The sequence below is a fragment of the Phoenix dactylifera genome, chromosome 12 (genome assembly GCF_051530095.1).
Source record: "Phoenix dactylifera cultivar Ajwa chromosome 12, Ajwa_hap1_PhDact_Kaust_v1.1, whole genome shotgun sequence".
NCBI classification, from domain to species: Eukaryota; Viridiplantae; Streptophyta; class Magnoliopsida; order Arecales; family Arecaceae; genus Phoenix; species Phoenix dactylifera.
In genome coordinates this window covers 16,913,843-16,941,525 of record NC_143201.1, presented here as the reverse complement: position 1 = coordinate 16,941,525, position 27,683 = coordinate 16,913,843, and the positions used below count along the sequence as shown (strand labels likewise).

General features: G+C 37.5%; 1 protein-coding gene across 6 annotated transcripts in view; it reads left to right on the top strand.

The window, feature by feature from the left end:
• Positions 1–24,255, top strand: part of LOC103716151 (S-adenosyl-L-methionine-dependent methyltransferases superfamily protein) — a 38,990-nt gene extending 14,735 nt beyond the window's left edge. The window contains exons 3-16 of one of the 6 annotated variants that reach the window (XM_039118406.3): positions 386–497; positions 1,767–1,811; positions 1,919–1,986; positions 13,040–13,094; positions 13,209–13,288; positions 13,461–13,544; positions 15,613–15,726; positions 17,955–18,073; positions 18,166–18,283; positions 18,389–18,522; positions 18,724–18,877; positions 19,095–19,174; positions 23,510–23,648; positions 23,822–24,255. In XM_039118406.3, the coding sequence (XP_038974334.2) occupies positions 386–497; positions 1,767–1,811; positions 1,919–1,986; positions 13,040–13,094; positions 13,209–13,288; positions 13,461–13,544; positions 15,613–15,726; positions 17,955–18,073; positions 18,166–18,283; positions 18,389–18,522; positions 18,724–18,877; positions 19,095–19,174; positions 23,510–23,594 (1,248 nt within the window). In that variant the 3' untranslated portion in view covers positions 23,595–23,648; positions 23,822–24,255. Of the gene's footprint in view, positions 1–385; positions 498–1,766; positions 1,812–1,918; positions 1,987–13,039; positions 13,095–13,208; positions 13,289–13,460; positions 13,545–15,612; positions 15,727–17,954; positions 18,074–18,165; positions 18,284–18,388; positions 18,523–18,723; positions 18,878–19,094; positions 19,175–23,509; positions 23,649–23,780 lie in introns of all 6 variants that reach the window. The other 5 variants (XM_039118407.3, XM_039118408.3, XM_088708670.2 and 2 more) reach the window with 5 other exon arrangements.
• Positions 24,256–27,683: the final 3,428 nt, after the last annotated feature.

Here is a 27,683-nt window from a genome sequence, read left to right as displayed (position 1 = left end):
ATTGCGAACCTTAAATTGATCATTTGGAACCATTTTGCTTTCACGCATGACAATTAAGAGTGTGTTCGTTTTGTTTGGCATGGTCTTATATGTGGTAAGAAATAGAGATTTGTGAGTCTATTTGTTTTGCTTTGGACAAAAGGTGGAGAAGATTACTGCATTCATCTATTTTGGCTTGAGGAATCTGGGTAGCCATTGTGCGGTAACGTTCTAGCTTGTGGTGCAAGGAGAGTTTGCTTTTATGAATTAAGCTTGCCTATTTTATTTTTGAAATACACTTGCCCATGATTTCCATACAATCCTTAACAATTCCATATTGTCTTAATGCTAGTTTTTAGCTTATTTTTTTTGTTTTATATTTCAATTTCTAACTGTTGTATTTTAGTGGGAATGGAGATGTCGGGCAAAACTAGCTGTTCGTGGAACACCAGAAAGTCCGCTGATTGGTCTATATCAAGAGGGAACACACAATATTGTGGATATTCCACTATGCAGAGGTTAGCTAGCATAATATATATACTATTTGACTCAAATATATGAATTTTATATTTAGCTAGAAAAGAATGCTGTCCTTCTAATCTGGAAATCATATACAGACTATAACTCCAGGGCCAAATAACCATTATTATTTCTGCTAGTTTTAGTACAGCATGCTAATATTATTAGCTATTGATATTTACTTCTACCCAAAGTGCATCCTAATACTGAAACAAATTCATCCTGACCATTTTTTTTCGTGAAACATAGAGCTTGCGAAGACTTGCAAATTGTTTAGTAAGTGATAACTGCTAATAATATAACAGTTCTTATGTGCAATGATCTAAATCATACTGTTTATCCAAGATGATATTGGTAGTTGTTTTTTGTGAAATTATTTCCTCCCATAATAGCTACATAACCATGTAGAAATAGTTTTTCTTCTATTCTTCTATACAACGCAAACTCCTGCAATGTGTGAGGCATGTCTTAACTGTCCGTGTTTCCCACGCTTTTTTTTCCTGTTGCGTGCATTTTCACACACTATTTTTTTTCCCATTGCATGCATTTCCTCCCCTAGCCTCTCCCAGCTCCATGTTCTAACCATGAGATTAGCTGTTTGAGTCTTTCTTGCATTTATTACTTTATTTACATAAATTTCATTTTTCAGTTAAAGATAAAAATATCATGTGCATCACACATGTAACTTCCACTCTGTAACTGGATTGTATTTCTCGTAAAGGGGTATGACTCAATCAGCTTGTAGATATCCATGCCCACAACCTCCCTGTCCTTTCTTGGTGGAGAATACTATATCATTCCTTCTAATCCTCAGTCTCTAATATTCTGTGAAAATAGGGCCACAAAAATCATTTTTCTCCTCTCTTTCTTCAAACAAAATGCAGTTTAAGGTGTTGAAGAACAGTCCCATATCGGATACCATAGGGACTCTAGTTGGTCTTATACACTCATGGGTGAATCTACCTACTAGCTTAAGCTTTTTGGTTGGACTTTAACAGAAAACCCATCTGTAAAATCGATCTTAGTGGGAATTAACTGTGCTACCGTGCAGTGAATCTTGTGGCAGTCTGTATGTGTTGGCATGGTACATTGCTGGTCCTGGACACCTGGTATAGCATGCACCTTTAGTCCATGCTAAACTATATCATCCGTTTAATAAGATTATTGGTGCTTGGATTGTATGACTATTTCCTCCAAATGTAGCTAAATTAGTTTTCAGATTGTCTTTTAATGTCCCTGGTTTTTTCTTCGTTTAATTATGTGTGCAGCACATCATCCTCGCATTAATGCTGCAGTTGAACTCCTAAAACAAGGCATGCTCTTAACACAGTTCCTTTCTATAAATGAAGGATAGGCTTTTGCATTATGTTTTTTTAATGTATTTCTATGTCTTTCTATCACATTGTCCTCAATTTTTTAGGTATTTCTAAGCTGAATATTCAGCCATATGATGAAGATGCGGGTACAGGTGATCTGCGGTATGTACAGGTTAGTTGTGCATATGACATTCTATACATCTAGATGAGGATTACCATACGACCTTACTCTTTGATTGCTGTAACACTTTTTAGCTTGCCTACATTTTAAGAATGATTGGCTGGTTTCTCTCAAGTGATTATGTATTTACATATAGACTACCTAAACTCATATTGTGTCCTAGCGAGAGGAGAGAGTGGTGGGACTTTGTTCTCCACTGTCGGCTCCAGTCCAGCTCTCCTACATCATCATAATTCTAATCTGCATTACTTGTTCCAGTAAGAGCAATTTAGAACAAGAAGCAGAAAAAAGCTTCTCATTGTCCCGACCTGTTTCCCTGTTATTCTGACAATTAAATTTTAATCTGCCATTTCCAATGTGCAACATTTATTTCTTGGATATCACTTTGTTATCTTCTCTTGTTTCAAATGATAATTGATTGGGATCTGGTAGTCATGGTGTTCTCCATCTTTCATCTCTACATTTTTGAATTATAATCCAAATGTGCTCTGCGTTCTTGCTTTTTTTTGGTAAGACTGCCTTCTTGCTTCAACATCTAGAATTTCATCTTGATATTATATTTTATCTACAATTCACAGAGTTCTTTGTCACTGACACTTCTTCCATGTCCTCCTCCAAAAACATCAAAGTCATGCGCATATATTACCATAAGATGTTAAATCTGATGTCAATTCTCACTGCATATTGCAAATTGCAATCCTTATCAGTATTGGAAGACATCTACATCTGTGCATTTATAATGGCGCAGATGAGTAATCAGGAAGAAAACATTAAGTTAGCCGATGCAGGCTATTTTGACCTATTTTATATCATGTATATTTTAAGCACAAGATCAAGGTCTGTTGAACCGGCCGGTTCAGCCCGTACCATATCGGTACCATTCGTGATCAGTACGGTGCAATCTTTGAAAATAGTTCGTACCGGTAGGGAGGAAGAAGAGAAAAGAAGAGGAAGAAAGAGAAAGAAAGAAGAGGAAGAAGAAGATAAAGGAGAAGAAAAAGGAGAGAAGAAGAGTAACGATTTGCAGTTTGCACCTAGCCTCAGGCCGACCCCCTCTCGAGCACCCTGACGACGGCGATGAGGATCACCCCCCTCCTGGCTAGTTCCTTACTTGCTCGCGGGAGAAAGGGGAAAGAGAGGAGAAGAGAGGAGAGCGGAGAAGAAAGGCGAGGAGAGAAGGTTCGGAAAGAAGGAAGAAGAGAAGGAAAAGAAAAAGAAAAAAAAGAGTCCGCGCATGGTACCCTGTGCTCGCACGCAGTTTTCTACGCTGGGAACTGCGCCCATGCGGGATGTCCTGCATGGGCCATTTACTGCCACTGAATGGCATTTAATGCCACTCTGTAACATTTAACGTGGACCTCTGCGCGCGCGTCTGCGAGTTGGCTTGTTTTTCCTTGGCCGCGCGTCCGCTCTGTGGATTTTTCTTGCCAGTTCGGCACCGGTTCCAATCTGTGCCGAACTGGTACCGAACTGGTACCGATGCCCACTGGTACGTCGGTACGGTCGGTACGGCAGACCTCGCTAAGATCATTTCAAGTAGAAGTGAGTTTAGATTGGTCTTGGGAGCAAAAACCAAGGAAGAATTTATGCTCTTTATATTCATCTTATCCTTTCCAAGGCATGTGTGATTATTGATGCTTTATCAAATGTGAAACTTTCCTTTTTAGATGACAATTTGTTTTGCTTGAGGAAATTCTACCCAGTATCTTCTTTGTAGCCCATTTCACTTATATTGTTATGTCATCAATTTAGATTTAGGATTTGTAAAGCAAATAGAGAGCACACAAGAGACAAAGGTTTGTGTGGGTTGGTCTACAACCTATGCCCATGGGGTGGAGAAAATTGGATAAAGCTTACTAATGGTGGAAGAGTACAAAGATGAGGAGAAACCACAATACAAATTCTTCAATCTTATCAACACTCAGAAGCCCCAATAGCAAAAGTATCGTCCCAAAGCCATAGAATGGGCAAAAATATGCATGTGGATGCCAAAAAAAATTCAAGTCAGGGACTCTGCCCTAGAACCCTTGGATGGGCCAATGACGAGACGTTGAGCATGGTGTAGTGGGCCTTAGGCCCAGGCCAAGGGCTCAAGGAGATGCCCAATACCAATATATCTTGTAAATACAAGACACACTATAACATGTATATGCTTGTATGCAAGGTCCGCCGTACCGGTCCGGATCGGCGTACCGGTGGCCGGCCGGACCGGTATCGTACCGGCCGTTACCGCGAGCCAGACTTTTTTTTTTTTAATGTTGTCTCTGTTGGATCTTAAATTAAGTGAAAATTGATGTTTTTTTATTACTTTTTTCATGATTTTTGATATTTTCATATTTAAATTTAGGGTTGAAATTTGAAACATATATGATGCATGATTGCATGTTATGTTTTCCTCCCGTTCCAAATGATAAAATCATACACATAAAATATTTTCAAATTAAGATACAATCATTTACATACATTTAAAGTACTCTAGGATATCTAAAATCGGGACGAGTGCCGATGGCTCTCGTAGATATCTGAATCATAAGTATAATCAGGAGGAGGCAAATCAACCCAATTAGAAGGAACGCGCGCCAGGTTATAAGAACTGTCGGATCTCTCGCTCACGCTCTGGCTCTGAGAGGTGTCCTCTGATTGTGTAGGGGCCCATCCAAATATGGCGGAAGCAAAATCCATTGCACCATATCCATATTCGTCAGGCTGAGGCTGTGGATAATAAAATCCGTATCCGTATGTTGTCGGATCTGCAGTCGTATCCTGTCTTCCTGAACGACTTCGAGGAGCCCGTCTTCTATATCCAATAATATCCTCACGAAATCTATCAGGTGGTCGACCGTGGTCCGTATCCTGTGTAGCACCCATAAATTGGGACTCACCGGTGAAATAAAGACCACCCTCCGGCTGTGTCTCATGAGTACCATACTGTCCTCCGCTCCCTCCATGGCTAGAAGATCCATCACCACCAGAACCTTCATCGCTGCTAGTCCAAGTCTCTTCCTCGACACTCTCCATTGGGATTCTTTGTTTTCCTTTCCTGGCCCTCTCTGTCTGACTCTCCTGTGCCTGCAGCTGATCAGCTCTGGGAGTGCGTGGAATATTGCGCTCAGCCCATTGCTCTGGATCGACCCCAGCTTCGGTGGCTATGAAGGTAGCTGGTCGTGGAGGCGATCCTGGCTCGTCAAGCTCGGGCTCCTGCTGCTGGCCTACAAGCCAGCCGAGTAGTGGATCATCGTCATTAGCGGTGAAGGACCCGTAAATCGGATCTGTATACTTGAGCTCCACTTCCTCCTGGATGCACTTTAGCCTCAACCGCAAATTGTAATGCACATAAACAAGGTCGTTGAGGCGCTTTTGCGTCAAACGGTTTCTTTGTTTGCTGTGGATAAGGGCGAAGGTGGACCAATTGCGCTCACATCCACTAGAGAAGACTGTTTGGGAGAGGATCCGGATAGCTATCCGCTTTAGATTTCTCGCGGATCCGCCAAAATGCACCCACCATTCAGCTGCAAAAATATTTATGAAAATTACATATATGATAGTTCCATAATAGTAACTAAGTAACACCAGGTGAATGTTTTCCTGATGTGTCACGTACCTGGATTCATATTGTATTTGTTGACGACAGCCGCTCGTTGGCCAAAACTGTAGCTGCCCTCTCTAAATAATTTGTTCTGTGAAAAATAAGCATAAGAAAACCATGTTAATAATTGAAGATGCTGATATACTTACACATGCTGGTAATTACTAAATCATAATTACCTCTTCAAGACATAGGGCCGCTTTTTCTGGATCTGCCTCCATCTTGTAAATCACATTACGCAAAGCATCCAGAAGTGTTTCATCCATACCAATTCCATCTATGCTGTACTGAAACCGGGGGTTTAGGTAGTATGCTGCACATATACGAGACTATCTTAGCATAATTATATAATTATATCCATCACTATAATTGTCACTATAATTATATCTTAGTTTACCTGCTAGATGTAATTCCGTACCCATTTGCGCTCCCCACCGTTGCTCAATGATGTTGATGTATGACCGGCCATGTGCTGGATCTGCCTCCATAATCTGATCCTTTGCCTTGACCATCATGTGATACAAAAACCCCATCTGGGGATAGATCTCGCTATCTAAGGCCCGCAACACTTCATATAATGGTTTGATAGCCTTGACTATTGTAGTAGCCCGCTGCCAGAACGGCTGTCTCGTCACCAAGTCTTCTATCTTGCTCCCTTCAGTGCCGGCATAAGAATATCTACTATCATACCACTCGGGACTGGCAAACATCTGACGTAGGGCTCCTCTCTTCTCGAGTATGCTATCAAGTGCGATGAAGTTGGTAGCAAACCGTGTGACTCCTGGTCTCAGAATCTCTCCCCCTGCATACTTTCTCATCAATGAAAGAACCCAGTTATGGTTATAAATATACCTCGTAATGCGTTGGGCTGTCTCCACCATTTGTTGCACCCTACGGATCTTTCCAATGTCCATCAACATAAGATCGATACAATGTGCAGCACATGGGGTCCAGAAAATATGTGGCCGCCGCTCCATCAAGACCTGCCCGGCAGCCTTATATTGCGGCCCATTATCAGTGACGACCTGCACGACATTCTCCTATCCTACCAGATCAATCACATCCTCCATAAGTTTCAGCATGTACGAGGTGTTGTGCACATAAGCCGAAGCATCAATCGAATTGTGGAAGAAGGTCTTAGCATCACAGTATGTCAGGAAGTTGATGATGCTCCGCCTGGTCGGACCGGTCCAACCATCGCACATGATGGTTAGTCCATATATGGGCCACTTGCTCTTGTAGGAGTCAATCCAATTCTCCAGCTCCTCCTTATTGTTGTCAAGAAGCTCACTGTATATATCCTTCGGGCCTGGAGGAGCTACGCCGGGACCGGCAGCTTGTATGGCGGCAATGGCAGACCTGTAGTATGTATTGTCTGCCACATTCGCTGGGATGTGGCTGAAGTAAAACCAGGATCCAATAGCTCGCCACATAGTTTTCTTCTTATCCTTCATCCACATTGTGTCTACCCTCTGCTGCCTTGAATCTCTACTGGGGAGAGCATGCGGATCTACATCATGAATTGTCGCTCCTTCTGGAATTCCTCTAGATGACTTCTTTCGGCTACCAAAACTACCCAGCATAGATGCAATCCAGCCACGTTCTTTGCCGACGCCCTCCCTTACTGAAGTTGTCCTCAAGAACTCTGGATCTTGTCTAGTGCTTCGAGAACCGCCGCCCGACTCGTATGCAGAGGGCCCAAATCGAGCCCTATGCCTGGCCACCTCCTCCTGCTGCCACTGATCATCCAGGCTTGCATGCATGGCCGCCTGAATATCTGCCTCCTCCTCATCTAGATCCTCGACCTCCTCTGGCTCCCTAGAGTGATAGGAAGGTGGCTCTGCCGCTTGGCGATCGACCTCCGCCCTCTTCTTGGAAGCCATCTCCTTCGCTTCTTTGGCCTCAGCGAGATTCTGCCTCATCAGCACACGAATCTCGTTAGGACAATTTCGGCACGTAGCAACCTCACCGGAATTTCCGGCTAAGTGTTGCTTCAACCTGGTTACCCCTCCTCCCTTGAAAACCTTGTCGCAAAACTTGCATTGAAATTGGTGTCGTTGCCCCTCACTTCCAAGTCTTCGCCCATAAGACCAGCCAATATCACGCTTTGCAGGGTTCGTTTTTCTTGATGGCTCCATTTCTATCATAAAAGGACAACTTATCAAAAAATTAAGCTAATAAAGTAAATTTTTGCATTATCTTATTATTTAAGTAATTTATAAACTATTTTTTTAAGTAAATTATTAACAAAATTAATGAAATAATATAGGATAAAAAAACCGCACCTTAAATAGTCTCCGCTGGATTTTTTGGACAGGACCTCCTCCTCAATTTGTGGGCTATCTCTCAAATCTTTCCGTCTCTGATTACTCTTTAGAGACTCACTCCTGGATTTTAGAACCTCAATTTGTTTGGAGTCTGGACAGAGCCTCGTTCGGTTTTTATAACCGAACGAGAGGCTTAAGAAGTGGCCGAGACTCTCGGCCACTTCGTGCTGTTAATCCAAGATTAACAGAAAAGAAGTGGCCTTTCGGCCACTTCTTTCGTTGATTTGATGGGAAAGAAGTGGCCGGAGGCCACTTCCTTTGTTTTTTTATGGGAAGGAGTGGCCGGAGGCCACTTCCTTTCCCATTATAAAAAAAAAAAGCTGTGGCCTGTCGGCCACAGCATCTTTTTTTTTTTTTTTTTTGAAAGAAGTGGCCCGGCCACTTCCTTCTTAAAACCACGCGTGGCGCGTGGTTTTTGAAACCACGCGCCACGCGGTGGTTTTAGGAACCACAGCGCGAGGCGCTGTGGTTCCCAAAAAAAAAAAAAAAAAAAAACGTTTTTTTTGGGGAAAGAAGTGGCCCGTGGGCCACTTCTCCCTTAAAACCATGCGCGGCGCGTGGTTTTTGAAACCACGCGCCGCGCGGTGGTTTTAAAAGCCACGCGCGAAGCGCCGTGGTTTCTTAAAAAAAAAAAAAAAACCGTACCGGTGACCGGATAATACTGGTTTTCATCTGTTTCCGGTACCGGTCAAGGACCGGACCGGTTTGTACCGGCCCGTACCGGCCGGTACGGGCCGGTACGACATTCCTTGCTTGTATGTTTAATATGCTTTTATGTACAATTGTACATACTATATTTTTTTTGCATATCATTCTGTATGAAATGGCCATTGATGTTTTGGATTCTCCAGATTATGTCAGCTTGTGATGCAACTCTAGTTTCATAGTCACATGAGCCTGAATGATGTTTTGGCGAATGGTTTTTGTCATGTAACTCTGCAGCTATGTATACCTTTAACATAATCAATGTTGATTTTTAGTGGAGTGCTTGGATCATTATAATCTGAAATAAGATTGGAAACAGAAACACATTTAGCAGCAGAACTGAGGAAGGGCAAAAAAATGAAGAAGTGTTTGGGAAGAGTTTGCCTGAAATTTCTCATAAACATAATAAAATAATATAATCTTATTTTTTGGATCACTTTTGGAGGACATGAAGCATGGAGCATATGGCTGGTGGAGCAATATATCAGCAGGGTGCAAACATTTTTCCAACTTTTACTATAATTTCCTTTAAGTCTTTGAGTTTGACTTGGAGAGTTAATTTATTATGGTTTAGTTGGTGAGAGAGCCTTTGGGTTAGTGAAGTGAGACTTTGAGACCAGAAGGTTTGAGAGAGATTTGAGTTTAGTTTGTAATAAAGAGTGATATATAAGTTTCCTCTTGTCATTCTGCTGTTATGAGAGTAAACTAGAGAACGAGATTTTATTTTTAAAAAAGGAATTAATTATTGTCCCCTTTTTCTTTGTATTATCGCTCTTTAGCTCTCTCTCCCTCTCTTTCTTCCCGTCTCTCTGTCCATCATTTTATCTTCATCTTTATCTCCAACTAGTGGTTTTGGCACAAGCTTCTAGTAGCAGCTTCGCCATTCCATGCATGACCTTGTTGGTGAACCTAAGATAACTGCCAACTTTTTGAATAGTGTAAGGTTCACATTAATGTCAATTCCCGTGCCAGGTGGTAATTCTATGGCATAGGCATTGGCATTAATTTCATGGATGACCATGCATGGGCCTTCAATCTTCGCATTGACTTATTTTGAAACAATCTTTTGAAGCCTCCCTGTTTGGAGGCTTGGCATCAATATGCAACCTTCTTGGAATCCCCGAAACCTATGATGGAAATCTAAAATAGACTTGTAGTTTATATTGTTCAAGATAATTCTTTGTGAAATCTCAGCATGCATGTCATGGAGATGCCTACAAAATGATATTGCGAGCTCATTAGCTTGTGAGTTGGGTCTTAAGGGGATAAGCTCTGTGAGCTTCCTAGGGCTATCACCGGACAACCTTAGGTGGGTAATGACCAATAGAGAAGTCTACTTTTGTATGCTGACCATTGATAAAATTTGATTCCAACCAGATGTGATTACCTATAAGGAATCTAAGAAGTCCTGAAATCCTATTAATCACTTCATTCTTCCTACCAATTTATGAATAAACAGAGGAAAGCCAGCTGTGACAACGGTCTTCCAAAGGTTGTGCAACCTGACAATACCTGATATGTGGCAGTCATCTTATTGGAGGGGACAAGATGTGCTCTTTTAAAGATCCTGTCTGTTAAAACAAGAATAGAGTCATGGTTCCTTATCGTACTAGGCAAATTTAAAATGGAATCTATGCTTAGGTCTTGCCACGTGATGTGTTGCATAGGCACCGGTTTATGCAGTCCCATACATGTTTTCTGCCCTTTGCCAATTGGTGAGTATGGGAGTGGGAAATAGTACATGCTACATCGGTACGTCCCCTTCGAGAGCCTATCCTTAATTACTATAATGGTCTTGTTGCAACCAAGTGACTTGCTACCCCCGAGCATGAACTCCCAAGCAATGAACTTTAGGATGTACCAAATATATTGTCAAAGAGCACAAGTAGTTCAGGATTATCAGATTGCTGATGCAAGGTTTGATAGTGCACTATGTCTTTAGTTAATTTTGCTAGTATTTTCTGGTTGCAGCCCTTCTCTATGTTGTAGAATGGCTGGGGAAAAGAATTTAATTTGGATTGATTTTGGAGTAATTACTAGAGGAGGGCCAATTACTGGGTTATTTAATGCCCTCACCCTCCCATTCCTTCCACTGGCCCCTTTTCTTTTCATGCTACAATTATGAATAAAGAGCAACCACTTTCTCTTTGTTTATCACCTTTTTCTGAGATGGAATTAGCACGAAGCCTCTTCAGAAGTCTAGGTAATCAAGTATTCTTTATCCCTCTTTTTTTCTTCCTTCCATCCATGGTTTCAAAGTCTGCTGGAATGGGATGATACAACTGATATCGTACAATTTTGATGCAAAATTGGCACTTGAATGGGTGTCAGGATGCCAGAACCTGCAGATTGGTATGTACTGGCCATACCGGTCTATACTAATGCATATTGGGGCATGAACCCATGTGTACTGGCAGTATATTGTACCAACCATACTTGTTAGTACTGATGGTTCATTTTTTTTTTTAAGCTGTTAGTTACGGTATGTACTATTTGTACGGGTATCATATCGATAACTATTCCAATGAAAAAATTATACGCAACTTGTTAGCAATATTTAAAAACTTACTTCTATTCTTGCTTTTCTCTTTTCCTTTTCTCCTCGCCCACTTCTCCGAATCCTTGGCTGGCCAACCCCTAACAAGGGAGCAGCTAGCCACCCCTTTTCTACTTCTAGCTTGCTTCCTTAACCAACTATTGAGCTGGCCAATCTATTCAGAGATTAGATCCAACCAGGCGTAGAATAAGGCCCAACTGGTCGTGTAAATCTTCCCAAACCTCCTTTGTTTGATTCTAATTTTTCTCACTATTGTCTCTTATCCCCACAACTGTTTAATTTGCAAAAATAACCTGTATTCTGCTGATTTGATCCTTAATGGCCTTTTCCTAAGCCACATGCCATATTCCTTGATTCCTAACTAACCAGCCTCATCTTCCATCAAGCCCAATCCTAGATCAATTCCTGACCTTTCGTTGACAACCTTGCAGTTCTAACCAACTTAGCCTTGTCTTTGCCATTTTGGTCTTATAAATGCTGTTTCTTGCATCATTTTCACTGTTCTTATGGAAGATTTGTGTTCTCTTACACGATTTCTTTGATAGAATCTTCTTTTGAATAACCTCCATCACATAAGCTTTCTTCTTTTTTGTATTTCTATTGGCTTTGAATTCATGGACTTGTAATTTCACTGCTGGATGATTAGAAGTCTGTTCTTCGATCTCATATTTAGGAGCATGATATTAGATCGTTAGCCCTTAGATGGTAATGCATTTCAGTCTCTTTATTTGCCTATGTGTTAGATATGTTTTTTTTCTTTCTTATTGGTGATCATTTCCATAATTATTCACTAAAACTATTTTCTTTATTGATGAATCTTGCATTTGCATCAACTAGGAGAGCATCTAGGTTACTCCTTTGAGGTTTATCTGGCATCACGTCTCTTATGCTTGTTGGGCTAGACCAGACATTTCTCAATCAACAATTGGTCATTCCGTTTTCATGAATGGTATTCTTTTCTGTTGGTGCAGTGGCATAAAGGGATACTTGCAAGGTACAATGCCATGGTAAAATTTTTATCCATGACTTCTGCCCATGGTATGTTGTACCTTACCCAATGGTACCGAGCATATCATAACATACCGGTCCGGTACCGGTATTGGTACCAGTGGCGTACCGTGTACCATATCATACCGACACTATGATAGTGTGGCACCGGTACGGGATTCGATACCAGTACGGCGAATCTTGCTGCTAACATAGCTGCAATCATTTGGATCTATCATCTTCTTGAGCAAATCTCCACCTTTTATAGTTGATGGTAGATGCTTTATTTTAAAAATTAAATTGAGATTGTTATTTCATGGGTGCTTTGAGTATTGTTTGAAATGGAAAGTCCAAATTCAGCAGCAATACTTTCTCCATCTATCCTGTCATCTCATCAGGTAGATGATATTTGGACAAAGAGTCATCCTTTTTTCAGAAGAACCTTTTCTTCTATGGAGGGTAGAGGGGATTTGCTGTATATAATCTATATACACTACCTTCAGTATTCTATATTATCCATGCACATTGTGATATGAATATGTGCTTATTATGTCCATTTGATGTCTATGGTAAGTTCATTGTAGATTATTACATCGGATCTTACACATATATGCCTCGAGAATATTATGATCAATGTATATTGTTTAATGACAACTACTTCAGCAAATTATTTGTTATTTAATCCATTGCATGGAATCCCTTTGCATATCAAATTCTCCAGAAAGTTGGAAAGAGATAATTGATAGTTTGATACTATTCGATGGAATTCAGCCCCTGACAAAAAAATGATTGTATGTTGCTGTTAGTTCCGCCAGCGATGAGAAAGTGTGTATGGTGTATGATGTGCCTCATACTGATTCAGTATTAATTCTTGTACTTCAGATGGCTGTGACAACATATAACACATCCCTACCAGTTGCTGAACGATACCAGAAAGGTTAGTGCATCTAAATATATTTTTCTGTTCCTTTTCAGTACCAATCATTCCTCTTATTTGTATATGATAAAGCGGTTGCCTCGTATGCTAGAAAAGTTCTCATTTTGTTTCCAGGGAAAGTACAGTTTTCATTGGTTTGGAATTCAAGAAATGAGCACTCGGAGAATTCTAATAAGTTGCATGCTTTGTCGAATGTAAGTTTCCCATGTCAACATTGAAGCACAAGGGGAACTGGTCAATTCATGTCTTTTTACATATATCGCAAGCCCACATCACTTCGTAATTTCTATCAAATATTTTGCTTAGAAACATCGTCTCAAGATATTTGTATTACTTAGTTGTCATGTCTGTCTTGTCACTTTGCAGTTCTTGTGGAGAATTGGTGGACCAAACAGTAACACGCATTTAATCCACTCTATATGGGCTAATTTTCAGACATCAACTAGCAATGTAAGCTATCTGGTCTCTGTTGCATGTTGCTTTTATGGTTTTGCGACATCACATTAAGTGGTGGTACAATAATTATTACTGAAGTGGTTAATATGAAAAGTTATAATATGGCAGTGGTTCTCTAATTTGGAATTGTATTTTGCTACTAAAGTTGCTTATTATGAAAAGTTATAATATCATTCACAAATCACAATGGATAGGTTTTGTACCAAAGAATGCACGTTTTGTTCTATCTATTTGTGCAAGGCATAGCTTGAATGTTAGATGAACTTGGATGTCATGTGTTGGCAAATGCTTCTCATTTGATTCCAATGTTGTCAACTTGACATACTTTTAGACACCAAAGAGCAATATAATCTACATCTATCTTGAAGTGTCCAAGGTATGAGCACTATTGCATTGTCTACACACATATGCGATGATCTCCTTGCTATATGATGTGGATTGATTAGACCTATTGGAAATGCTTTCTGCTTAATTTAGAATGTTTGCCATAATTGAACTTGTTTGATTTTATGATTTCTACATCATACTTTCTCATCCTATAAAAAGGGTGGGCTAGTGTACGAGGCTTCGCCATTGTGGGGTCTGGGGAGGTTCAGATGAACACTCCCTTAGCCCAGCATGTGGAGAAGTTATTTCCATGTTTCAAATCCATGGCACCCACCTCACAATAGAGCAACCTTACCTTTATGCCAAGGTTCACCCTCATACTGTCTTATCGTATCTAGCGCAATATTTGACTGTTCAAAGTAGAGGCTGCAAACTTTCCTCCTTTCTCTTCTTTTGTTCAGCTGTAGCATAAGCGTATATTGTCTATTAGTGGATTTTCAGTTATATAGCCTGGCCTCAAACAGGCATTCAAAATTTTCATGATGTTCAAAAATTAATGGTGAACCGTTGCTTGATATTTTTGAGGATACAAATGTGTCAATTCCTTAAATTGACCCGATTCCGGTACCAGTTTAACTAATAAAATCATTCTTGTGAAATTTTTAGTTTGAAATCTTTTTTTCGTGGAGTTTCAGCAGCGGAAAACATAATTTCCATACAATTTAATAGTTCTGATAATTAAGCTTGCCAATGTGCCACATTGTTGGCCCTAAATTAAGCTCCCGTCCTCTTGAATCATCAGCTTCCCTGTACATGCTATAAGAATCGCCAGCAAAAATGTGGCTTGTTACATGATCAATGTTGGGATCTGTAAATTGTAATGCGTTAGACTGGATTAAATATGGATCAGATTGTGGTTTGTGATTCTATCTTATGCCTTTTGAAGATGAGAAAGTTTCTAGTTGCAATGATTTGAATTTTTGAACAGATGAAGAGTAAAGTTATGACATCCATAAATACAAAATTTAGTTTCACTACTTCAGGCCCATGCATTACATGTGCTAGAGGATAATTACATTCCAATTTAATAGGCCCCTATAATGAGACAGCATAAAGATATTTCATCACAATCATGTTTGCAGTGTCTATACACTTCTTTGCCTTTATTTTTTGAGAAAGAACTATACTTTCTTCCTTATCCGGTAGTTGATCCTTATATGACATTCCAATAATATTCTTTCTCCTTTAAACAAACTAACGCCTAGACTAAGGCTATTGGAGCGTTAATCTTCACTCTAAGGACATCAAAATGTAGACTTTCTTTAAAAGAGGAAGCAATTTCTGGCACATCTCAAAGATACGAGATCTCTCTTTAGTAGCCCTTCAAACTCCCAACTCTCCCTTTTTTTGTTTGACATTGCTTTCTTGTTTGACATTGAATGGAGATAAAAATTGAATTTTCACATGGTTTTATTTGTTAAACATGATAAAATTGGATCTTGTCTCCATATTATCATATCATCTCTTGATCTAAATATACATTTTGGTCCCAACAGGAGGATCCAGACATGCTCTTTATCCCTCAATCTGATTATATTATGGCTCATTTTATCTTCACCCCCCCCCCCCCCCCCCCCCCCCCCCCCCTTCTCTCTTTTGCCTAAGAGTTCATTTGATATAGTGCAAGTGATCAAATACATATTTTCTGATATTAAAATTTCTATTTCATGAACAGATAATCTTCGGTAACAGGTGGAGACATCTCCTGGGAGAAAGAGATTTCTGGGAACATATTGGAGGTGTTGATATCTCCTTGGATCCATCAAGCTTTGGCCAGGCAAATACACTGGTACATCTAAACTTCTTTTGGCTGTTAGTCAGAAGTATTTTTTGGAACCAATGCATGCAGATAAAAAATGACAAAGAAGTAGGCAAGTATGTATATGTGCGCATGTGTCAGTTTTAACTAAAGACTGGAGAAATATTTTGATGCCCATTTGTAATAATGAAACTAATATCCAATATTTTACCAACTTCTGTAAAAATTAAATTTTTAGGAACTACGCCATGAAATAATGGGTTAGGGTGATGAAACAAAGATTCGCTGACAACAAATAACAGAAAACCAATAGATTTTATGCTAAGAAGGTTAGTGGAAACTGTCTCTTGCTTAGGCAACTGAGAAAAAGTGGAACACATTGCCTTATCAACTTTTGAGAAAAAGACATCTGGTACATCAATATTAGGTGTTAACAAATGTTAGGATCAAGGAAGAAAGAGCTAAAAACTGTCTCTTGCTTAGGCAACTGAGAAAAAGTGGAACACATTGCCTTATCAACTTTTGAGAAAAAGACATCTGGTACAGCAATATTAGGTGTTAACAAATGTTAGGATCAAGGAAGAAAGAGCTAAAGTTGAAATTTTCTATGGCATGTTTGAAGGATCTGTGACCAGCATTATAAGTACTTGTAACGTGATTAGTACATGTTTTTCATTGATGTACATCACGATTTGCTGGAGGCTTATGTCTTTCCACTTATTATAAATGTATTGAATTCTTGAAAGTATCATGGTTTGTCTTATTTACAGGTCGTTGACGAGTCAAGGTTGAATTAAATGTGAATCCAGAATTGTGGATGAAAGCTTTGGAGAATTTAGGTCTCAAAAACAATAGAATTGAGAAGTAGAACATGATATCCAGTTTCAAGGAACATTAAAACTAATGAGCTTCGTTCAATATAATGATCAGGAGATACCACGTGATTATCTCATCGTCTTGGATCTATTATAGAGAAGAACAGAGATATAGATGAAGACAAATCTAATTGTGCCAAGTGTATGAAGTGTCGGTGCGCTTAGATGATATTTTGTAATCATTGCATCCCTCCGAGAGTAAGAGAAAACTATTAAAAAATGATAAAAGGTCCAAAAATATTATTTTTCAGTATGTTAGAAATAAAGAAGGACCAGCACACAAGTTGATCATGGCAAACTTGGGTATTTTGAGGTGAACTTGTGATAAAACTATAAAGGAGAGGACAAGGTGCTAGTACACTATAGTACGCCTTGTAGTTGCAGTGGAAAATTACTGGACAGGTATAGGAATGCCTAACAATGATCCAAGTTCGCTGATATAATTGGCTTTTACATTTGCATCAAAGGATTTGGAAGGAGGAGAAAATGAAAAATAACATGGATGGAAATTGTGAGAATCTTGTCATGCCAATTGATGTAGCTCTTAGTAGGCATCATTTATGAAGTAGGGTTTATAAAGCAGCTTTTGAGAATATACGTCTCAAAAATCAATAGAAACAAGACATAGGACATGATATGCAGATTCAAAGAACATTAAAATTATATGAGGCCCTAATCGACATTAATGGCCAAGAGATACCAAAGCGTGATTATGTGATTATCTTGGATCACTTATATAAGAAAACAGAGATATAGATAAAAACAAAATATTTGTGTCAAGTGTATAAATTTCAGTATCCTTATATGGTTTTGTTATCCTTGTATCCTTTGAGAGTCAAAGAAAAGTATTACAGGATGGCTAGAAGTTCGACAATATTGGTTTTTAGTACAACAGTGTTGCAGAGGTCCCGCACACAAGACGATCATGGCAGATATCAGAATTTTAAGGTGAATGTGTAGCAAAAATTGAAGGGATAAGATAAGGAGCTAGTAATGCTCTTTGAGTTGCGAGAATCGATTATATGGTCAGGAAATGTGCAGCAAAAATCTAGTAATGTTCTGATATGATTTACTTATAAATTTGCATCAAAGGATTTGGAAAGTGGAGGGGAAGACGAGATAACATGGATGAAAGTCATGAGAAGTTTCTAGTGACAATTAATGCAGCTTTTAATAGGAATCATTGGTGAAGATAGGACTTATAAAGTTGATAATGATTAGATGATATACTTGATATTCGTGACTATGGTTATTATTATAACTTATAATAATTATCCTGGTTTATTCCAAAACAGTGATTAATGTTAAATGTATTAGATGTTTTGTTGCAAGATGTACTTGATGCTGGTTGATGTTGCTAAACTACTATAACTATTCTTGCAGGCTTTTAATTCCTTATTAAGGAAATTGCAGAAGTATGTTCCCTATGGATCATCTGTTGTTGATTTGTATGCGGGGGCTGGAATCATTGGATTGTCTGTATGTGCCACTAGGAAATGTAGGCAAGTTCCAATATTCAATTTACATTCTGTATGGGAGCATATTAGTGCTAATTTGCTCTCAGTAGTATGAAGTACTAATTTCTTGTTTACAGGTCTGTGAAATGTGTTGAGATCAACAAAGAGTCTAAAGTATCTTTTGAAAAGTCAGTAAGCCGTCTACCAAAAACTATAGATTGCAGTATCAGTTGGCACAACACAGATGCTTCAGTTGTATGCACTCATTCACTCAGAAGCATAAAATTATCACCCTTAACATACATATTTGACTAGAGTTCTGGAAATCTAATGTGTCATCATGTGCATCATGATTAACAGGAACCCCTTTACTGGCTTGAGGGGTCAGAAGTTGTTGTTGTAGATCCTCCCAGAAAAGGACTGCACCCATCCCTGATTGATGCTTTATGCAATGTTGCATTGTCTGATCATAAGAGTAACGAGGCACCCAGAGGGTAATGGCTCAACATTGCTTTTTAATTTCTTTAAAATATTGGTTTCTTCGATGTTTTTATCAAGTTGCTTTCAACGTAAACTGTATTCCACAGTGCCACTGTAGAATATGTAGCAATTGAAATGTGTTTGGAACTCAAATTTCAACCCCTCCCCGCTAATGTATTAACTTTACATAAATGTCTTTTGTCTTCTACACTCAGTTCCATCCAGAAAGTGAAAGATGAAAAGCGGCCATGGATTCTACGTTCAAGGGAAGCCTCTGTTCGCGTAGACAGCAAAACAGCTTGGGAGAAAAGTCAAACATTCGCTGAGACTCTTATTTATATTAGTTGCGGATGGGAGAGCTTTAAAGAGGTATTGCTAGTCAATGCATTCTAACTGGATAATTATCATTGCTTGGGTATTTTTATTTTTGTCTATGTTTCTTATGAGAATCTTCTTGCTTGTACTAGTTGTATATATTTCAGTTTGATATTCCTCTCTGTTTTTGTGGAGAGTATCATGTATTTGTTATATTTTTCAGCAAAATTCCTTTTTGCTGATTCTTTTGACTAGGATACTTATTCAACAGGATTGCAGGGCTTTGCTATCTAGTAAGGCTTGGCATTTGGAAAAGGCTCATGCTTTCAACTTGTTTCCCGGCACTGAGAGGTATTGATTTCTAATAACACGAAGGCATCAAAAAAGAGCCCATGTTGTTATTCTTTTGTAAAATTTTCCTTCATGTGCACTCTGGGGCTGCATTGCAACTACATCACTTCTTTTAACCCTGTTAGAGATATCCTCTCCCATGCCCTCTTCTGTAGTGTTTATGTCATGTAACGGAAATGACTTCTTTGGTGATTCTCGTCCCTCATTGCTAATATGTTCCAAGACCTTTCTGGCATTTTGCAGGTCGTGTCATTTCTTTTGGTTCAGCTATTTTTGAAGTGTTATCCTCTAGAACTTCATAATTCTTTCTTTTGATAGACTCATCAACCAAAAGGATTCATCTTAATCTCAATGCTTTGCATTAAAAATTAAAAAGGATTTATAAAGTTGGGGGCACAAACCTGACATTTAGTGAAGAACTTTGCCACTTCGAACTCCATAGTATTTTCATAAGTTGCTTTTATGTACATGCCTTAAGCACTGTATCAATTCAGTCTTTGATACTCCTTCAGATTAGATCTCTCTGTGATCCGCCTCTTGCCTTTTTTAAAATATATTGAATTTCTCACCTAAATTGCTTAAGAAAATTGGCTCAGCAACTAACCCCCTTGATGGAGCCAAATTTGTTTTCCGAAATCCTCATTAGTTGTTTTATTCAACAAACATTATACCATCCTTATTCAACAAACTTCGTAAAAGAACATTGTACCAACTTTCTGAAGTATTCTTGAACTCGATAAACATTGTTTATACTATCCTGATTCATTATGCATTTGTCACAGTCCAAAACCATTTGTTTGCACTTTGCAATTTATAATCTGAAAAGAATCATTAGTACCCTCTTTTGAGCTCAGCTTGTAAAGGTTGTTGTTAAATATTTAAAATCGTTAGCTCCTTAACCACCTTTGTATTTTTTTTTAGCTTTGAAACTTATATATTTCCTAGCTTTTTCACATTTGTCAGAGATTGCATTTTGTATTTATTAAGTGTCCCTTGCATGAGTCTTTTACTTTTGGACACTTCAAGCACTCTCATGCTAGTTCTTTAAAGCATTTAAACAACTGTTCCCACATTACATCATGTTTTTGTTCAGTAATTCATCTGGGAATTTGTTAATTCTCCTTTTAGAGTATGTTGTGAAATTATTGGATATCTTCCTTGCATGAGTCTTTTACCTTTGGACACTTCAAGCACTCTCATGCTAGTTCTTTAAAGCATTTAAACAATTGTTCCCACATTACATCATGTTTTTGTTCGGTAATTCATCTGGGAATTTGTTAATTCTCCTTTTAGAGTATGTTGTGAAATTGTTGGATATCTTCCAGCTCTTTCTATGTTCTACCCTGTCTGAACACATATATGACAATTAGCCTACATTATGAGGCCACACACTCACAAGGAATAATCACAAGGAATAACAATTACAATTCTTACATGTCGCTAAGAGGAAAATAATTTATACCCAGCAAATTTCTGCATGCTTTTGTAAAGCCTGATTTTTTTTTTAAAAAAAAAATCATTTTCATAACATGTATTTGTTATAAAGTATATGGTGTAGAATCTGTAGATATTCAAGTATCTTTTGTTTACCCTGTTGTAGCTACACCACACCAATATACTTTTGAGTTTTAGGCTCTAGCTAGCCTAAAGTGCACATGCACTTGGAACATTAACTATTTATTCCGTGGTTTAACTTACATTATATTAATCAGACACTCTGATACCGTCTATGATTTGAATGTTTTAGTCTGACATTATAACTGAAGTTTGTTAGAATTACTTTCAAGGGTTTCATTTGGAGTTTATTTGTTTTCATTTAACCTTCTGAGATGTCTGAAGTAGAGTTATTTAATGTAGACTTCTGAACTAACAGTTCTTCCATCAGAACTTATTTTAGTGTTCTTCAAAAATCATGAAATTGAAGTCTTGTTAGAATTGGGTAGTTGGATCTAATTGTGTCTGATTAGGATGGCTTGGTCGGATCTGATTTAGTCAAGTCAATACTAGTTGGTCAAGTTTGGTTGGTCAGATTGGGTCCAGTTGGTTGGCTCTGACTGGTTGGGTTAGATCAGGTTGTAGTCAAGCAGTGGCATGATAGGTGAGAACCAACTTTGATTCTTCTTAGACCATTGTTAAAATGGTAAGTATACAGTACCATTGTCCAGCTAAAGAGTGATGGTACTGCAATAACTGCAATAATAACAATGAATCAACAACATCGATATTATTGAATATTTTGACCATGATATGATTTTATGGAATAACTTGGAAATTTTTTGTGGTTGTTTAAATTACTCAAGGGGTCTAATTTCTTCTATTTAGGTGAGTATATCATATATGATTTAGGTTATGCATTTTATAAAACCCTATGAAATAATAGGTCCGACTTCTGAACAACAATGTTGAATTACTGTAGGAAGATTGCAGTTTTCCAGTAGTTCTGTCTTGGTTTAATGACAAGTCTATTTAGTTAGATTGGCACAACTCCATTTATCTTTGTTATACAACTCTGCTGAATCTTTTCTCAACAGTTAGATGCAACTGTATATTTTGCACTGCAGTTCAGTGTGGGGAAGTTTTTCTTTCGTGTGCTTGGAGAATCCTCTTTGTTGTCCCAGCATTTGCTCCTATCGAAATCTTAATCATTAGATGGCGTGATGCATTTGATATTTGCATGCATATAAATCCTTACTATCTTTAATTTCACAACTAGATAAACTATTCTAAGATTTATCTTACCCGGATCCTTCAGTTTAGCCTTAGGTACTTGCACCTGACGCATGAAAACATGGCTATGAATCATTGATTCAAGTGCCTTTTTTTTTTAATTTTATTGGTGGGGTTGGGGAGGTTTGCAAGCTTACATATAGGAACGATCTGATGTTAACTTCAAAACATGCACTAGCACAGAGTCCATTTAGCATAGATCATGAACCTATGGAGCTAGATTAAATTTGAGATGCCGGGAAGATCTGCTGAACCCTTTCAATATCTAAATCTAAGCCTTTATTCATCCTTATAATACGTTGGTTGCATCCCTTGCAAAGTCTATCTTCTGCACTCGGATGCTAGACTTTAATAGTTGACCAGCAATTTTATGTCTTTGATATTCCATGGTGAAGAGTTCTCTGCTACCATTTTTTTTTATTTGGTATTTTGAAATGAACTGAAGAAAAAATGGAAAAAAAATAATTTTGTACAACCTTCTAATCTGATGCTGAGGTTGTGATGATTGATTACTATTATTGCCAGAATCTTACATTTCAAGATATAAACTTCTACAATCCAGATCAGAATGCCCTTAATGTTCCTACTTGCATCCTTGCAAAAGGGTCATAAGATCTGCATTATGGATCGTGTCATACAATCCTATATATAGATCATGAGATCCAACTTGATTATGTTATTGCATATTAAGCCAAGTGGCAGCTCCTTTTCATATAATTCTTTGTTTTTTTGGCTTTTAGAATATTTATCTGTCACTTAGCCTTCAGCTCATAAATGTCCGTCCCTTCGAAAGTTTTCAACTTCTGAAAAGTAAGATAAAATAATTTTGTGGAAGCAGGCTATGTCTAGGAGGTTTATCTCTGAATTTTGGTCTTTAAGGCTTTTCTCACTCTGTAATTTTTGAATCTCATGGTGTGTATCAGTCTTTGGTTTTCATTTTTTACCCTCTTCCATTTTTGTGCTTTTGTTAGTCTATACCTCACTGGGGGTTTCTATTGTGGCTTTTATTTCGTCATCTTAATCAGATTAACCTAGATAATATCTTCCCCTATCTTTCTTAGAAAAAGATAAAGAATTTACAGGTCATGGAGAAAAGGCAAAATCTTCTTATTCTTGTTGTCATTTGTCGAAATCTCATTGTTTAAGGTGATTCCTTTTCATTTTTCATGCAGTTTCCAATTAACTCCTTTGTTTTTAATTTTGATGTTTTAGATTTTTAGATTTTTTTCAAAGAAACTGGGAGAACTTTATTATACATGAATCGGTCCATAGTGCATCTCTATATAAATTACTTCAATGATTTTTGACTCCATCAGTTTCTTGACAATATTGTTGATTAGTCATCAATGAAATTTCTTTTTTACGTCCACATGTCTGCTTTCAAAAGTCAATCGACTTGGGTGGATGGGCTGAGCAAGAAATTAGTTATATACCATAAAATTGAACTTTGATAGTTTCTTGTTTTTGTATAACTTAGATCTACTTATGATTCATCCTGAACATATCACTTGTTCACCACATGTTTTCTGTAAGTTTGATTCATTATATCATGCAGTTAGTTTTCCCTACTACTTACCTATTAGATCATAAACTATAATATGAATGCAGCATTGAAGTTCTAGGTGTGTTCAAACGTGGTCCACGGGTTGGCCAAAACAAAAAGAAAAGAGGAAAAACGAAGAGAAACAAGTGAGGCAATAGCGTAGTAACTGCAACCATGCAAAGTATTTCACTGAATGATGACAAGGTATTTTCATATACTCTTTTTTAATATCATGTTACAGACAATGTGTTAGAGAGAGTTTCCTCTTGATGGATGAATATTTTTTAAAAATGTGAGGATCATAAGAATGATTTTGGCCTGTTACATGTTTAGCAGAGTTCTAGTGGTTCTCATTCTTGTCCTACTTGCTAGATCAGGGAAGGCAGCTGAAATGTCATGCGCTCTGAGATCCTGTTTTCTCAACCAGTACATCTGGCTATTGACAAGTTCAAAAATAAGAGAACACACAAAGAAAAGGTTAAAACCAAAGGAAGATACATGGAACAACTCAGAAGAATCACGATATCTCTCCATATCTGATTGTGGTAACTGGTGTATTTTGTAAAGATGAGCAATAGAGTGCACTCCTTGTTTCCTATTGTATCAAAAAAAATTTCTGGACAAAAAGAACAAGATACTATATAAAAAAAATTCTTGAATGATATGCTGACATGCCCGAATTCCTTTAAGAAAAGAGCTCAATTACATATGTTAATCTCTCTTTTCGGTACAATATGTATATAATTTAGTTCCATATTTTTTATTAAAAAAGATGTGCAAATAAAGCAAATGTTACCAGGCATTTTTGCTAGACGGTATTACTGCATTTCTGAAAATTTCATGATTTTTATTGTATTCCTTATGCGAATTTTTGGTTTTCTTCATGGGACTGGTATATACACAGCAACTTCACCAAGGACAGCATCAGATCCTCTTGGTTTGGCAAGCTATCCCTAACCACTAATGCTATTATGCAAATTTCTTTCCCTAAAATTATAACATAATTGAGATAAACAAAATATAGGAGTAGTGGTGTAGAGGTAGGGGTGAGAGAGAGTTTGCTTCTCTCTAGAAGAGAGGGTATTTACTTCTCGAGTCCAAAATCAATAGTGGTTATACAAATAGAAAACCCATACAATTGATCATGATTTATGCCATTAAAAATACTTAGAAATCAAAATCATATATTTTGATAGTCTCTAATTCATCAAATGGGTGCACAAGCAGTTAAAGACATGAAGAAAAATGTCTAATTTTTTGTCCGCTTCATGCATAAGTTAGAGACCATCAAAATATGTGATTTTTGGTTTTTAGGTATCTTAATTATATAGATCATTGCCAGTGGTGTAAATTTTCGATTGAGATGCCCTTTTATTGATTTTAGAGTTGAAAGAACTATATAACTTCTCTTAAGATGAGCAAAATCCATATATATGGGTATCACTTTTATTGCATATTTGGTAGACCGTAATGCTACATTAATGCTAACATTTAGTGAATAACATTAATTGTTTATTCCTTACTGAATTATCTCCTTACCTTTCTTCATTGTTATTTACTTTGAAACAGTCCTGAGCAGATCATCATGTTACCAGAAATCCGGGTTTTTGGTTGTGTTTGCTTTGTTCATGACTTGAGTCTTGTTCGAGCAATTTAGTGCTCACTTTACCAGATTTAGAATCATTCATTACAGGTTCCCATTTATCTTTGCAGGTTCGTCTTTATTTTTGCATTTTATGCATTTATTCTAATTTGGAAAGCTGGAGGTCCAAGATCAAATATTACTTTTTGTGTTTTTCCTTTACAAATGTTTACTATCTCGATGCCAATGTTTACAGTTTTAACTCTTGGTATTTATTTTTTGCTTGGTGTCTTCTTACCCTTCTTCATTGCCATATAGTTGGAAGCAACCCTGACTCGACTGTTATGTTACTGGGCTTTTACTGATTATTTCTACAACTTTAGTGCTTATTGTCTTAGATCTGGTGTTTGTCATTTCCAGGTTAATGTTTAGCCTGATGGTGTTGGTTTTTATTACTTCATGCTCAGTATTTATCCAAATCTGGAAAGCAGGAAATCCGAGATGAGATCTTGCTTTTTCTGCTTATCCAATAGACTGCAGGTCTTCAGTATGACAATGTTACCAGTTACTATCTAATAGTAATCGTCTATTCTCTGCTGAGTTGTCTCTTTACCATTCTTCCTTGCTATTCATGCGGGGTAGCCTTGACCTCACCATCATGTTAACCCAGCTTCGACTACTTATTTCTGCAACTTTTGGTGCTTAATATCCTAGACTTGGTGTGCATCATTTTTAGGTTTCTATTTATCTTGCCCATATTGGTTTTTTATCATTGCATGTTAAGTATGTATTCGAGTCCAGAAAAGGAGCAAGTCAGAGATGTGATCTGGCTTCTTTTTTTTTTCCTTATTGAGTAGATTACAAGCCTTTATTATGGCAATGTTATTGGCTACTACCTAACGATAACTGTTTATTTCTTCATTGCTTTTTACTTAGAACTAGCGGTAACTTGACCGTCATGTTACCTGCTTTTACTGTGTACCGTTAATTTTAGTGCCTACTTGTCAAGATTTAGCAATTTATCTTCTTGGGTTTTTGTTTATCGGCCCAATGTTGGTCTCTTATTCATCCCTTAAGGGTATCATGAGAAGCATTTTTTTGTTATTCGTAGTAGTAATAGAGTCCTAGCGATAAAGAGATTAAGGCCCCATTTGGGAGAGCTATTGGAGAGCCAAAAAGTACTTTTTGACCCTTCAAAAATACTTTTAGATGAAATAGGAGTATTTGGCAAAAATTTCAAAAAATTGTTTTAGCTTTTTCAGAAAGTTAAAAATAATTTTTTGGAAGAAGCTCCATTTTGGAGCTTTCCGGAAAAACACTTTTAGATTCGGTCGGAAAGCTATATTTTTTACCAAAATATCCATAATAAAATATAATAATTACACAAAATATCCCTTTAATAATTGTTTAGCCAATTTTATCATCTACCTAAAAAATTTGTTATATCATGAAAAATTTATTTATGCTAATAATTATAATATTTTATATTTTTATTATTGTATTATACTATAAATATAATATTATATTACATTATATTATAATACATTGATATATTATGTTAAATAATTTAATATTATATTGAATTACTATGCTATAGTATAAAATATTATATTACTATATTATAATAATATTATATTATATTACAGTAATATTATACTATATCATATATTTATGTATTAATATATATTATATTTTATTATGCTCTGTTGTATAATACTATACAATGTCCTTTATGATCATTTTGTCATACCAAAAATGCTTTTTCAGTTTGTTTATCAAATACATATTAAAGTGGTACAGCACTTTAGAAATATAATTGCTAAACAATTTTTTATAAAAGCTCTACTTCAGAAAATTCTATTTTCAGAAGCTCTATTTCTAAAAAATTTACTGCCAACAGCTTCCTCCAAACGGGCGGCCTAAGCATCCGGAATAAAGAGACAAAGCAACTTGAAATATCTGGCAGCATCAAGAGGCAAAAAAAATCAGACGCCCACTTCATTTTATGTTTGAAATCTGTGCATTATTCTTACTCATCAGACGTTATAATAATCTGAGTGAGAGTCTGGGAAACTTTTTGACATCGTCGATCTTAGCTAGGGGGAGCACCTTTCCATTGTCGCAGGCATTGATGTAGAGCATGTAATACAGAGCTCATGAATTCCCAAGCGTTGTTGCTTGTCATAAGGCATCGAAATGCAGAGGATTACAGGCGGGCGGTTAGACACATGAGATAATAACATACCATCTTCCCCGACAGCTGGGGATGGAACTGCCCACGAATCTGTTAGCCGTATAAGAAGGATTGATATTACTAGTCTTGCTTCAAACCCGAGGGAAAATTATGACATCTAAATATAACACATCAAGCCTACGCTCCACTTCAGCCTGCTCTTCTAGGCAAGCCCATTTCTGCTAATTTGTAGCTCTTGTCCTGATAGAGGGAAGTAGACTCCTCCATGCCACATAAAGCATACAAGAAGCACTTCATGATAATGCTTAAACGCACAAAATTTGATGTCCAATCTTACAAGCTATACAAACTGAAAGTCAGTTCCCGAGGAAATACAGCATTTTAATGCTTCAGGACTGATACAAACAACCTCAAATGTTGACACGAGACCACAGTAATTAGCATGACGTTGACGTACATAAAT